The sequence below is a fragment of the Carassius auratus genome, chromosome 34 (assembly GCF_003368295.1).
Source record: "Carassius auratus strain Wakin chromosome 34, ASM336829v1, whole genome shotgun sequence".
Lineage (NCBI taxonomy): Eukaryota > Metazoa > Chordata > Actinopteri > Cypriniformes > Cyprinidae > Carassius > Carassius auratus.
This window is the reverse complement of record NC_039276.1, coordinates 24,330,416-24,344,204: the sequence shown is the minus strand read 5'-3', so window position 1 is coordinate 24,344,204 and position 13,789 is coordinate 24,330,416. Positions and strand designations below refer to the sequence as shown.

The 13,789-nt window shown below is 39.5% G+C and overlaps 1 protein-coding gene across 1 annotated transcript in view; it reads left to right on the top strand.

Moving 5' to 3' along the window:
- The window catches only part of LOC113053595 (zinc finger protein 804A-like), a 48,683-nt gene extending 37,390 nt beyond the window's left edge, over window positions 1-11,293 (top strand). Inside the window, exons 2-4 of the mRNA XM_026218728.1 lie at window positions 4,323-4,466; window positions 7,117-7,247; window positions 7,870-11,293. Of these exons, the coding sequence (XP_026074513.1) occupies window positions 4,323-4,466; window positions 7,117-7,247; window positions 7,870-10,873 (3,279 nt within the window). The 3' untranslated portion in view covers window positions 10,874-11,293. The remainder of the gene's footprint in view (window positions 1-4,322; window positions 4,467-7,116; window positions 7,248-7,869) is intronic.
- The last annotated feature ends 2,496 nt before the right edge of the window (window positions 11,294-13,789 follow it).

Sequence of the window (13,789 nt, the reverse complement as noted above, 5' to 3'; positions counted from 1 at the left end):
AGCATACTTATAATGCAAGCAGCTGGTGTTTTAATGTAATTCTCTGTTATTAGTTTAGTCACACACACACACAAAAAAAAAAATAATAATTTTACCCACTCAATGTGTTTGATTTATTTACTGTTCACAAGGTGTTGCTATGCAGATTCTAGAGTGTTCTGTGGTAGGTTGCTTTTTATCTTTTTAAAGGGATAGATCACCCAAAAATGAAAATTACTCCTTGAAGCATCATAGGTGTAATCTCTAGCTTCTGCTAACTGTTGTATGTGTTTGTAAAGAAAAATGTTGGCGGATTTCAATATAAGCCAAGAGGAGACTTTGCTAAACAAAGGAAACTTTAATTCCTTTGCTCCTGTAAATAAAAATCTTGCTTCTCGTGAAACTAGCATATTCTCACCGGGCCTTACACTAAGCCTACTCCAACCACCGGAATGCATCTCTTTTGAGCGCCTATGACAGTTAGCAGAAGCTAGAGATTACAGTTTACAAAGTTTTCAATATGGATATTTTTCCTACAAAAACACATCAATTCACTTCAGGAGGCCTTTATTAACCCACTGGAGCAGTGTGGAATACTATTTTAATGATGGATGGATGTGCTTTATTGAGCTTCTTTTGGACTGTTGAAAATTGACACCCATTTACTGCCATTATAAACTATAACTATAAATATAAAGCTGATAGGATTTATCTGAAAGAAGAAAGTCATATACTGTACACCTATAGGATGACCTGAGGGTGAGTAAATCATGTTTTTTTTTTTTTCTTTTTTTTTTTTTTTTTGGGTGAACTATTTCTTTAAATCAGTTACTTAAAAGGTAGATTGGTGTAATTTGAATCTGCAAAAAACAATAAAACATTTAATAATAAATAAATAAAAAAAATAAAAAAACACTAATTACTCCTTGGCTAACTTTTAGCTTGTCAAATAATTCTTAAGACATGGTCTTAACATGCAGGCTAAGATTATGGACCTGGCCCCTGGGTGATCGCTAGACTGTTTGCGTGGACTTTGAACCCATCCTCTAATTTTTATGATATCCTGGTGACTGGGTATGTCTCTGATCCTGTCTTCAGTGTAAGTTTAAAGTATTTTTTCCCTTTTTTATTGTCTGCCAGGCAAAAATGGTAGTCAGATTACTTGTAAAAGTAATAGCACACCTCTTATCAACCCTCTGCATTATTTCAGGCATATATTATGTTCGTAAAAACAGCGAGAGGTGCATTATGTTTTTTTATTTATTTTTTATTTAAGACTAAGTGTTGTTCTTAGTGTGAAACAGTAATAATGATGTTTGCCTTATATATACATTGTAAGGGAAACAGGTCAATTTAGCTCAAAGGGAATCATTTAAGAATTTGAACAGAATCACTGTTTCACGGCTGATCAATGAGACGCCCTGCGATTTACTGAACAAGCTGTTTAACATAAAATCTGCGCTGGATATTAATATCCAAACTATAGTGAAACACTGTCAATTAGCACAGTAACAAGATCGTCAGTTTAAGACATTAACTTGTAAGCACAAAACACAAGATACTTCTCTTTTCAATATAAATAAGGCTTTATTAGATAAATCTAAGACATATAAACTAATCTAACACATAAACGCACGCACTCACACATTCACACAAGTTGCAGGAAGATCGAAAGTTAGGAAAATATGAGTTTAAGAGAATGGAAATATGGAATCCAAAGTTCACAGCAATACGTTAAATTGCATAAACATGAACAACCATCAATCACGTAATTAGCCCTAGCATTGAGTTCCTCAATGAGGTTAAAATTATATTAGATACACCAGTAAAGGTGACAGTCTGGAGGTAAAGTTACTTGCATCTCCTGTGAAGAAGGAGCTTCGGTGAAAGGGCTATCCCTAGGTCGTTGATTGGCTGGAAGTTCAGTCTCTGAAGTGACGTCTTGGGAAGCCTGTGGTTGTTGGGCATTGGCTGAAAGTGCAGAGTCGTGTGGGCTGGTTGAAGTTGAACGGACGTTACAAAACTTAACTCAGAACACAAAACTCTCAAACGGAAAAGAAAAGAAATAAAGTTTGAGAGACTATGTTGTGTTCCTTCTCATCGTGGCATAGTAGCAGCAGGCAGGCACGCTGAGAACAATGATGACTAACCGCATGGCTAGATGCTACAAGCTAAAGCTAGGTAGCAAAGCTACAAGCTAAAAGCTAAGAGCAGGCATGACTAATAGCATGACTGATAGCACGAGCAAGGCTGGAACTAAAAGCCAATATGGCTAATAGCAGCAGCTAGGGACTAAAAGCCCAGATTTCATGGTGTCCAAAGTATTTAAACTTCCCTGTTGGCCACACCTCAAATGCGTTGCATTTCAATTACGAACAACAAATTTGACAATCTCTTCTTCAAATTGAAATTGTAAATAATTGCTCTAGTGGTGTTCATGTTGAAAGCTGTTGTGTGAACAAGTTGGTTGGTCATCTTGCTTGGTTCTTGTGGCACAAGAACTGATTTATGACTTCCTGAGGAATTCGGCTCTCGTGTTTCAATGCATACAGCTTTGATAGACTCTTTAATTTGTCTGGTTCGACAAATTTCTGTTACAATATATATATATATATATATATATATATATATATATATATATATATATATATATATATATATATATCCTCTGATTTTTCCTACGTTCACATGCCCTTAAGAATAACCTCATTCTATTTTGAAATATTGAAAGTAACAAAGAGGTATGAGGGATTTCTCAGCTTGACACAAAGTTGTTGTTAAGTGGCTGCTTTCCCCCATGCAGTGATTAGATCTATCTCCTGTGTAAATGAGTTCACAGCTTCACACCACATCATTTTTTTATGTATGTGTGTGTGTGTGTGTGTGTGTTTCTTTCCACATATTAGCTCTGTTGTTTCATTTTGCTCCCAAACACTTTCAAGTAGAAAAGTTGCTAAAGACATAAATAAATAAAAAACTCCTTAGCCATTTTCTTGAGATGCAGGGGGCTGCTAATAAGTCTATAAAAACATCGGCCTGCTTTGCACCAGCAAAGATGCTCACAGGACGATTTTCCCAAAACCATTTCCTGATACGGAGTCTAACCATTCAGTGAAATTGAGCAAAAGAAAATAAGGGTCACTTTTCCTAGCACATCGAGCTAATCAAGCGATTCTTTTTTCATTACCTGTAAGCTAGCCTCTTATTAAATACAATTACACAGCAATTGTTTCATGCTGCCTCACAGTGGGTGTGAGGGAGAGGGATGTTATTATTTTTTGCATATCACAGACGTGTGATTAGCAGCAGCGTATTCTCACCTAAGATGAGTGAGGGACAGACTATCAGATCATTTGAACGGGCCGGACTTTCCTGTCTCTCAGTCTAATGGGTTTGATGCAGTTGTGAAAAGCTCACAATCATGTCAGTAATAACACCAGACATATGTTTGTTGGCTTTGACTGATGATGACAATCCTATATCATTTATTGGCCATCTCATTCTGGTTGACAAGTTTGATAGTTGACTTAATCATCCTTGGCTGATTTACTACTCCTCCACTGCATGCTGTTCTTCACAGAAGCGGCAGGCTCACGTTTGACTCTACGATGGGTTTTATGGTAAACTGATTCCAATTCAAATGCAAGTGCTTTTCCTTTTCCCTGCGGCCATTTGAATTGGAGACCTTTTGTGTCTTTTTGTCTTGGTTTTTAAATCTGCACGTTTCCATACATCCAGAGCTTTAAAGAAATTAGATTTGAAATACACTCTGCCCCTGGTGAAAGTAAGTATTCCCATCTAAGATTTGTTGTAAATCAATATTTAATAAAGAGTATTAAAGAAAAGGAAGAAAATGAGGATGGCATCATGGGAGCCAAGTTTGGTTTTATTGAGCATCATTTTCAAAGCAGAGAACCACAAATATTCTCCCTCACAAATTATAAATATATATCAACATGACAGCAACATGTGTACTGTATACATAAATTTATCTACCAATATTTGTGTTCATATTTGAGTTTATTTGACCACATCTAGCAAATAAAAGGTTTATTGTGGGGCAAGAGTCTTTCTGTACTAACAGGAAACATAGACATTTCTTCTCACTAATGGTTAAATGTGTACAATTGAAAAATAATTGAAATTCTCATTAATTTGTTTGTCAGAATGTTGTTGTGTCTAAATGCACTAAAAACATGTACTATGTCCCAAGTCAAGGAACTCACGAAGGACATTACATGACAGAGTATCACTCTAAATTATCTGATTTCATCAAACGTTTTTTTTAAATAAGTTGGAAGCTTTATTTCCTAATGGAAATATGCTGTTTCCTTTTGCTCCAGGATTATGCTGGGAAGGAGAAAACCTTGGCCAAAGCCCTGGAGGACCTCAGGGCCAACTTCTACTGTCAGCTGTGTGACAAACAGTATTACAAGCATCAAGAGTTTGACAACCACATCAACTCCTATGACCACGCTCACAAGCAGGTAATGGGCCTGTTGTCTGCCCCTTGAGGCTTCCACTGACGCAATGCATAGCAATAATAGTGTGTTTTAGATGATGGCAAAAAATGGATTGTGTAGCACACATGTACAGCACAAGACAAATGGTTTCCACTTTGACACAGAGTTAGTGGAGTGGTGGTGATATTATAGACTTTTAATTTAGAAGTCCATAGATCAAAGGCAGGCAGGACAATCGGAAGTCCTAGTTCTTTGATGTTGTTTGTTCCTGTTTTTTTTTTTTGTTTTTTTTTTATCCCCTTTTCACAGGACAGCATTAAATCTGTTTCCCAGGAGCATGCTGTATAAACAAGTTAGAGTGCTAGTTTTGTTGACCTGTTCTTGAGCACAGCAAATTCATTAAGCCATAAAGCCAAAATCCATGAACTTTTGCTGAAAATAGCTTAATTCGAGTGCATTTGGTAAGTAACCAGATCCATTTAGGCATTTGAATATTTTACATATTTGTGTATTGTAAGGTGCTAGTTAGCAAACAGATTATAAGAGAACATTAGTCAAAAGTTAACTGGTCAAAAACTTTAGACACAGTTCTTTATTGCATCTATGACAGACAGACAGTTTCTTTAATTCTATTTCACACTCAGTATATGTTGATTTAAGAATCGCCAGCATCTAAAAATAGCAGTGTAACCTTTAATAGCAAGTTAAAGCTTTAAATCCACCACTTGTCCTGCTGTTTGATATAGGCCCTGACCCCTGTGCTCTGACTCACTCAGAAACTAAATGCACTGAGTCTGTGGGCCCTGCTGTGCTGTCAATAACAAATCTCACTGAACTATTGACTGAACACCATCTAGAAACCCTCCACCCATGACCTTACTATTGAGCAGCAACAGGAGTGAAATGAACGCATTATGAAGGGAAAAAGCCATCTCCCCTCACGCTCTAATGTGGGTGCTACACATGCTAGTTTGTGTCATTCACATGGCCTCCTAGCTGCACAGTTCAAACTATTCTACAGCATGGGCACCCGTTACCATTCAGCTTCTCAACGAATGGGGTTGATGGATGAATAGCACAATTTCCAAGCAACCCTCAGGACCTGGCAGAGCATGTCTGCTGAGAATATAATAGTATTGGAGACTCATGGCCCTACAGGAAGCCCAGAGCAACAGAAAAGCCTGGTGTTCCTGTCAGTGTGTGAATCATCACTGCCAAGCCTTCACTGTCAGCCTCTGACTGGTCTCAGTGTTATTTTTAATTAAGAATACATGTCCAGTCAAAAAATTACTGTGTTCAAAATTTCATTCATTCTCAAGGAGGCTGTCAGTCATGTCTGCCCACACTGTACATGAAAGGATTTCACTGGGCATTTGCTCTCTCACATCAGTGCTGCATCCTACTATAAATGATGTAACTACATCCAGTCATGTGAAATACAGGCTACATGCATTAACAGCTCATTCTAGAGCTTCTCTTGCCGAATACATTAACAATCAATGAAGAACAGCTCCAAGAAATGCACCTGAGAGTCAAATAAATATAGCCCATGCCAACCTGTTTGCTATTTTCTGCAAGGCATGCTAACAGTGAACCAGCACAGTGCATCAGGCCTGAGTTTGCCCATACTGTTCCAGCAGAGTGCGACAAGACAGGCGCTGAAGGATAGAGAGCAGGTGCACAAAGAGACCCTATCCTGATGGGATCAAACTAGTTACCCTGATGTGCCCACTCCACACTGAGCAGCGCTTTAACATGACAAAATTGTATCTGATTTGACTGCTTTGTGTTCCCCTGACTATGAGCCCCATGGTAAATGCAATCACTGAAGCCTTCTCAAATAGGAGAGGCTACAGCGCCACTGAACTGTGTGTAACTGTGCAACCTGAGTGGAATGCATAATGTTGGGCCAGATGACTCTTGGCTGCCTGGAGAAACCATCACTGTTTTTACTTTCAACTTTCGCTAACACTAAATCTGCCTAGCCAAAGTACAACACATAGTTCATTGTGCTATAAAGATGCTTTTCAGAAGAGCTCGTCTTCTGTCTTAAAGCTAAGCATCAAGTATTAATGGATAATCGAATGAAAGCTTTCAGGATTAATTGGATGTGATTCTAGAGTTGGATGTTGCTTGGAGATGTCTGGTACTTTAAAAAGGAGTGTAGTCTTTAAACATCCATAAATATCATATCCTTGAATAATTAATGGAAGTTAATTTATATTATCTAACTGGCTTAATGTAAGTGGATGCTGTATGCCCCAGTAATCCTAATCGATACATCTCACTACCTGAGATGCATTTACGACCCTTGCATCAGACTGTTATGGCGGCTTCCATCAATCCTGCATTCAAAGCACAAAGCCTATCAGACCAGGAAACAAATGCATATTAGCATTACTGAGTTTTATCTAAAATAAATAGAACAATTTAATGGAGTTTAGCAACCTCATTCTCAGCTTCTTTTCATTTGCACAGACAATGGATTTGATGAAGAATAACAATGGTGGTAAACACCTTAATTACCTTTCTTCTCTCTTGGAGAGATTTTTTTTTATCCCTCAATGTGTGATACATAGCGTTACCCAGTCTACATAATGAAAGGTAGTTAAGCATGAAAAAATAGACATACTGAGATTGGTGAATGAATGAGATATTATTTGTCCCCTCTCAGAGACTGAAGGAACTGAAGCAGAGAGAGTTTGCCCGCAATGTGGCCTCCAAATCTAGGAAGGATGAAAGGAAACAGGAGAGAGCTCTCAGACGCCTACATGAGCTGGCTGAACAACGCAGAGAGGTGCAATGGTGAGGGAAGTTTTGTTAAATTGTTATTTATATACTTATATACAGTGTGCCAGTGTATTCATATATATTATAGAATGGGGTTTAAATGTCCGAAAATCCGTTTTTTTTCCCCATCTGAAATGTTCTTGAAACAAGGAAATAATGATAATTCTATTTAAAGATTTTAAATCAAGATTAAAAGAATGCTGCAAGATTAACTGCACAATTTTCAAGTCACTAATCAAATTTTGTCACATTGATCATGTTCAGTCCTTTGTATAAAAATCAGATGTCCTTGCTCACATTTAAGAATGCAAGTGGTTATTATATTCTCAAGTATTCTTAGATACCATGGTGCAATCATCAGGTTTCCCCCTTTTCTGGTTGGTTAAACGTGTAAATAAACCTAGCACATGCATTTGATTTAAAAAAAAAAAATGTTGGAGCCATTTTATATTAATTTACCTTAACTACTATGTACTTACATTATTTAAACCAATCATTTGATATAATTCACTAATTGTGTACATACGTGTTTTTACATTGTATTTATATATTTATTAATTAGTTTCTGTAATTACCTCTATAATTACACTGCTGTCCATACCTCTACCCTTTAAACATAATCTTTTTTCTGGTACAGTGCCCCAGGAAGTGGTCCCATGTTCAAATCTACCACAGTGGCAGTGGAAGGTTCTTTCATGGAGTCCTGCAGTAATGAGGCCCAAGAAGAGAACCAAAGCTGTGCAGCTCAAGATCCAGCGGGTCAGATCCATTCTAGCATTTGTGGCTTAGCTAGTAAGCAGTCATCATGGCCATACAATGGGAGGGCCAGAAAGCAAACTTTCAGACGTAAAATTGCATTTTCCTTTTCCTTTCCAAAGAAAGCATCTGTTAAGCTTGAGTCATCAGCAGCAGTTTTCTGTGAGAGCATGGAGGAGGGATCGATGGAGCGGAGCCATAGACAAAGACTCAGAGCACCCCCTGTTGAGCCTGACCTCCCTAGCTCCCCCACGGAGGAAAAAGTACAAAATTGTGAGGAGCCAGTTTACAGCACTGGCACACAGCAGGGAAAGCACTTCCAACTTAGTGACAATGCTGTAAGTCAGGGGTCATCAGATATGCCTGTGGTGAAGGAGAGCCCCTCATCAATGGCCTCAGATTTGTGTGCTTTGCTCGTTTACTCAGAGGATGTGCCCAGTCCCACCGTCTCCCTCTTAAACACTTCCCCTTTTTGTTTAAACAGGGATGATATTGTTCTTGACTCTGAGGACTCTGTTGAGAGTCTGAAAAGCAACATTGCTGAATGTAAACCTGAGACCTCTGAGGATGTGACAGTCAAGGAGAGTGGCATTTTAGAGGAGGGGCACTCCACCTTCACTGAGTCTTCAGAAAAGATGGATGTGTCACCTAAGAATGATTCTCTTCAACAACAAGAGCAAGTGGAGGATGCAATTGCAAAGACACCTTACCATTTCACAAAACCCAGCCAACCTTTTCTCTCTGTCCTAAGCAGGGATGGTTACACCATCTTCCAGTGGCCCTCAGAGATGGTGACCTTCACAAGGACAGAGCCATCCCTGTCTTTCAGTTGCAACCCCCTCCATTTTGACTTCAAGGGGTCACAGATTAGAAGGTCTGCTGACACTCAGGAGATGACTGAGCCCAGAACTGATGAGGAATTATCTATCTGCTCAGGTTTCAAATCCTGTCACTCTGACAAGCACATTGAGGAATCCACAGCCGATCCCAGAAACAGTCCCAGCCAAGGACCTGAGGGCAAGGTCAGAAAGTGTCATCAGTATTCAAGTGACACAGATAGTTGTGTCAGGCTGAAAACAAATGACAGATGTAGACATTCCAAAGATTGGATCCACACAAATAAGAGGGCAGATGAGAAATTGCGGGCCAGGGATCGACGTCATTACAGGACTCACTGCAAAAGGAAGCGGAAGAGGCGGAAGAGGAGGAGAGACAGACACTGCAAAACAGAGAGCAATATGGTGAAATCTAAGAAATTCTACAGAGGACCTGAGTGTATGGAAGGACTTGATAGCCAATTTAGAGGCACCACTTCACAGCAAGTGCATCCATTAGAGAAGTCAAAGCAATCAGCTCAAAATCAGGCTGAGGACAGCAGCACATCTCCTGTAGTTGAGGAAGGGGTGAGAGCCAGGATGCAAGATGCACCAGCCGACATAAATGGCTCAGTGGGCTGCATCATTCTCTCTGATGAGTTCTGTGCCGATGGTGAAAAGGTGCTTGGGAACAGCCGGGAAAAGCCTGATAATCCATCTGCAGGGGAGGTAACGACCACAGGACAGTGTTCCCACAGCCAGGATTTATATCATTCTCAGAGATCCAGTGCAGCCGAAGGGTGCCGAGAGGAGACACCTAAATTACCAGAGACTAACAGAGATGGACCATGTGAAGGGCAAACTTTGAAAAGAAGACACACAGATTCTGTAAGTGAGCAAGATGAGTCTTGCGACCCACTTCAATCACAGGGAGAGATTTCTTATGGGTGCACAGATTTTACCTGTTGTGAGCATGGGATGAGGAGGAAGAGACAGAGGGTGTCACGTGTTCAAGATCAAACCCCAAGCTTTGCAAATGAATGCTCCATTGTTACGAACAGTGTTCTGGCAGAGGACAAGGCTGTAGAGGAGTCGAGCATGAAATGCCTTGTTTTAAACGGCACGTGTGACAGCTCGAATGGGTCAGACCAAATCTCATGCAGTATTGATAATGGAGACAGCAGTGTGGTTGATCCACAGACATTTACTTCCATTAGCAGTGCCCTGGGTCATACTGTGGAGGAGAGCAATGAGTGGCAGCGGAGCTCCTCCTCTCAAAACAATGCTTCATGCACCAAGGGCAGTCTAACTCTACTGAAGACAGATTCAAAGCTCTCGAATGAGCCAACAAAGGAGAATAGTAACATCCACAGTAGTGAGTCTAAAGCAGCACAAACCCCCTTAAAGAGCTGTAACAAGTATTCGGTGGCTGCTCAGGCCTGCCTGCTCAATGTGAAAGAGTTAGCCCTGCAGAGGACTGAAAAAGCCACTCACGACAAATCATGTCAGCACAGCCTTCAGATCCCACCCCAGAGATCTCACCTAGGCGTTCAGGTTGAGGAGAAGTTAAGTAGAGAGTGCTTCCACACCACCAGCTTATTCCAACCTTCTCCATCTTTCCAGGCCCCCTCAGGCAGCATGGAGAGACACTGCCTCTTGCAGATCCAGAGCCATGGACAGGTGCTACACCAGCAAGTGTTCCCTACCAAGCTCAAATCTGTCCTGCCCAGGGCACATCTGCCTATGTCATCTGCTGTCCTCCATCCAGTTCACCTGCCGTCCTCAATGCCTACTGGCTCCTTCACAATACGTCACACCATACTACAGCACCATGCTGCTTTTATGCCCCCTCAACCCCCTATCTACCCCCAGCTAGTGTCTGTTTCTCGACTCCCCCTGGGGCCAGATATCTGTCCGCACACGGCACCTCCAATTGTGACACCACCCATGATGGTGCCCCCTGGTATTCACCCAATGACTGTGACATTTCACAGCCTGCCACGCCCTGCAGTGTTTTCATCCTTGTTGCCCCCTCATTCTGCTGTCATTCCCCTGCAGCCTCTCTTCTAGCTCTAAAGGCATTTCTGTGTGTAACACAATGCATTTTATACTGCAAAAGCGAGATAAATATCTGCAACGTTGCTCCCTTAGTTCGAATTTTGAGATAGGAAGTAGTCCTTGGGTAACATACAAAAGATTATTTTATTTATTTTTTGGCTTGGAAGGGATGCTGTTTCTTTTGTTGTCAGTAGAGATTCTTGCAGAAAATAACTGCACAAGAATTTTATTAAGCTGTATAACTCACCTACCTGATTCATTCTGATACATTTTATTAGAATTTGTTGTTGAGAAGATTTTAACAGATTTTAATTACCCGTTAAAGACAATAGTTTTATTGGATCAAGAGCAGAAAGGTCATGGTCGTTCGATGTGCACATCTCTGTAGAAAGAAATTATAATATATATATATATAGTTAAGGCCACCTAATATAAAGTGGGACCATATATATATATATATATATATATATATATATATATATATATATATATATATTAGGGGTGTAAAGATACGCGTATTCGTATTGAACCGTTCGGTACAAGGCTTTCGGTTCGGTACGCGGTACGCATTATGTACCGAACGGTTCGTTGGACTAATTATTTATATTAATATTATTATAGGCTCGTTGCAAAATGGCCAATGCGTTTAACAGACCAGAAATAGAAGATCCTCCAATAACCAACAGGTCTGGTGTTTGGGTGCACTTTACCAATCGATCGGGGCATCCAAACAAGCACGGAAATCAAAATGGACTAATACTGTACTGTGTAGGAATTTCCTGAGCAGTACGATACAATTAACAGGCCTGCACGTTAGATAGAAGAACTGTTATAAATAGAACGTATGCACGGGCAGTTTTGAAAACTCCACCTACTTTGCTCTTGGCATAGTACAGCGCAAATCGCGTTGTATCTGAAGGGCAACGCTGAGACAAGGGTCCAGCCCCGCGCATACCGCGTCCTGTGTGAAAGACCCTTTTTAGCCATTTTGCAATGAGCCTTCAGCGCGTACTGAGTGAGCGAGCGCCTGTGGAAAACGCAGGTTTTAAGAACATGCGTAATTGAGCCCCGTTGCAATATTCCTTCACGAGCCCATTTCAGCCAGACCGTAATTCCTGCTTTGTTCCAAAAAACATAAGCCCTATAGGGAACCAATTGAGTAAAAACACATTCAATATAAAGAGTTATAGAGTTCCATATAAATTTTTTTTATAAGGAGCTGTTTTTGTTTTATACAGTATGCTGCTAAGAAAACACCATAGAAGATGGGTAAAGAATAGCTCCATCATTGTTCAATGTAAAAAAAAAAAAAAAAAAAAAAAAAAAAAAACATACTTTGTTAGTTTTAATAAATATTTTTTTTAAAAAAATCAAGGAAATTTATCTGCCATTTTTTTCTTTTTGCTGTATGTAAAACGTACCGAACAGTACCGAACCGAACCGTGACACCAGTGAACCGTATCGAACCGAACCGTGAATTTTGTGAACCGTTACACCCCTAATATATATATATGTGTGTGTGTGTGTGTGTGTGTGTGTGTGTGTGTGCGTGTGTGCGTGTGGGTTGTGTGTGTACACACAAAATAACAATAGAATATATGATGGTTGATATTTGCAAACTGTCGTGGTGGGAAGTCCTAAAGGGTCTTAGTAAACCTTCATTGGATTTATATAATACAGACATTCATCGTGTGACAGATGAATCACCCTGGCACTCCTGTATGATAGTAATTACTTTAAATATAATGTTGCTGTGCCTGTTAAAGGCTAGCGGAATGCAGCAAAATAGTGCTATGCACCATGTGCTACGACAGCACTCTGTTGAACACATCCATAGTGCTCATTTATATGAGTAGTTTTTATGCAAATCAAAAAAGCCCATAGCATGTAATAGGTGATATTGGCAAATTATATTTCTTATTTTGCTAATTATGGGCATTTTCAACTTCAGTACAGTGAATAAACAAACACAGAATGACCGTAAAGCTTGGACTACCCCTTAAGAGGTTAAGGGGGTAGTCCTTACTCAGAAAATGTGTCACGTGTGGTTTGACATGTACTTCCAATTGTAGATCCTACAAGCTGTTGCCTATATTGTTCGAAAAGAAGCACATCAATTTCCAAGTTCAGATTCATATGTGGGTGTTTCCTTATCCTTCATAACCTTCTTGGATTAAGAGAATATAGGCTAGATCTATCTGAAAACATCTGTACATGGAGTCCCTCGCCCTTTAGCAGTTATTAGGGAATTGTATTTTTCATAACCACCCCAACCCCCTGTCAGAATGGTTTGAATTTGATTGATTTATACCCAAGACATACACGATGCCATGAGTGAGGACAAATTAACTATTTCAAAATAAGTATTTATAACTAAGGCAATTCTCCTTATACGTTCATTAATATTATTGGTTAGATTTGCATATTACACATGGAGGAAACATTACAAGCCATGTTAATAAAATGCTGGTAATGTGATTAATTCTAACAAATATTTAACTGAAAATTATTGAAATCCTGCTATGGGGTAACTCCAAAACAGAAGTTCGGTTTTGTTAGCAAAGGATTGAATTTCCTCTGCTTGCATCAGATGAAAGAGGCTAAACTCAAGAGAAGGATTCATTTACTTATTTAAAATACTAACTGCTAAGGTACTTGATTCCAGAAGTAAGTCGGTCCCACTTTATATTAGGTGGCCTTAACTACTATGTACTTACATAAAAAAATAAGTACAATGTACTTATTGTGTTCATATTGTATTGTAAAACACTTTTGCTGCTATTGAGGTGGGATAGGGGTAAGGTTAGGGAGAGGGTTGGAGGTATGGGTAAGTTTAAGGGTGGGTTAAGGTGTAAAGTATGGGTCAACAGAAATTAAATACAGATGTAACTACATGTAGTTTTTTTTTTTAAATATAAGTACAATGTA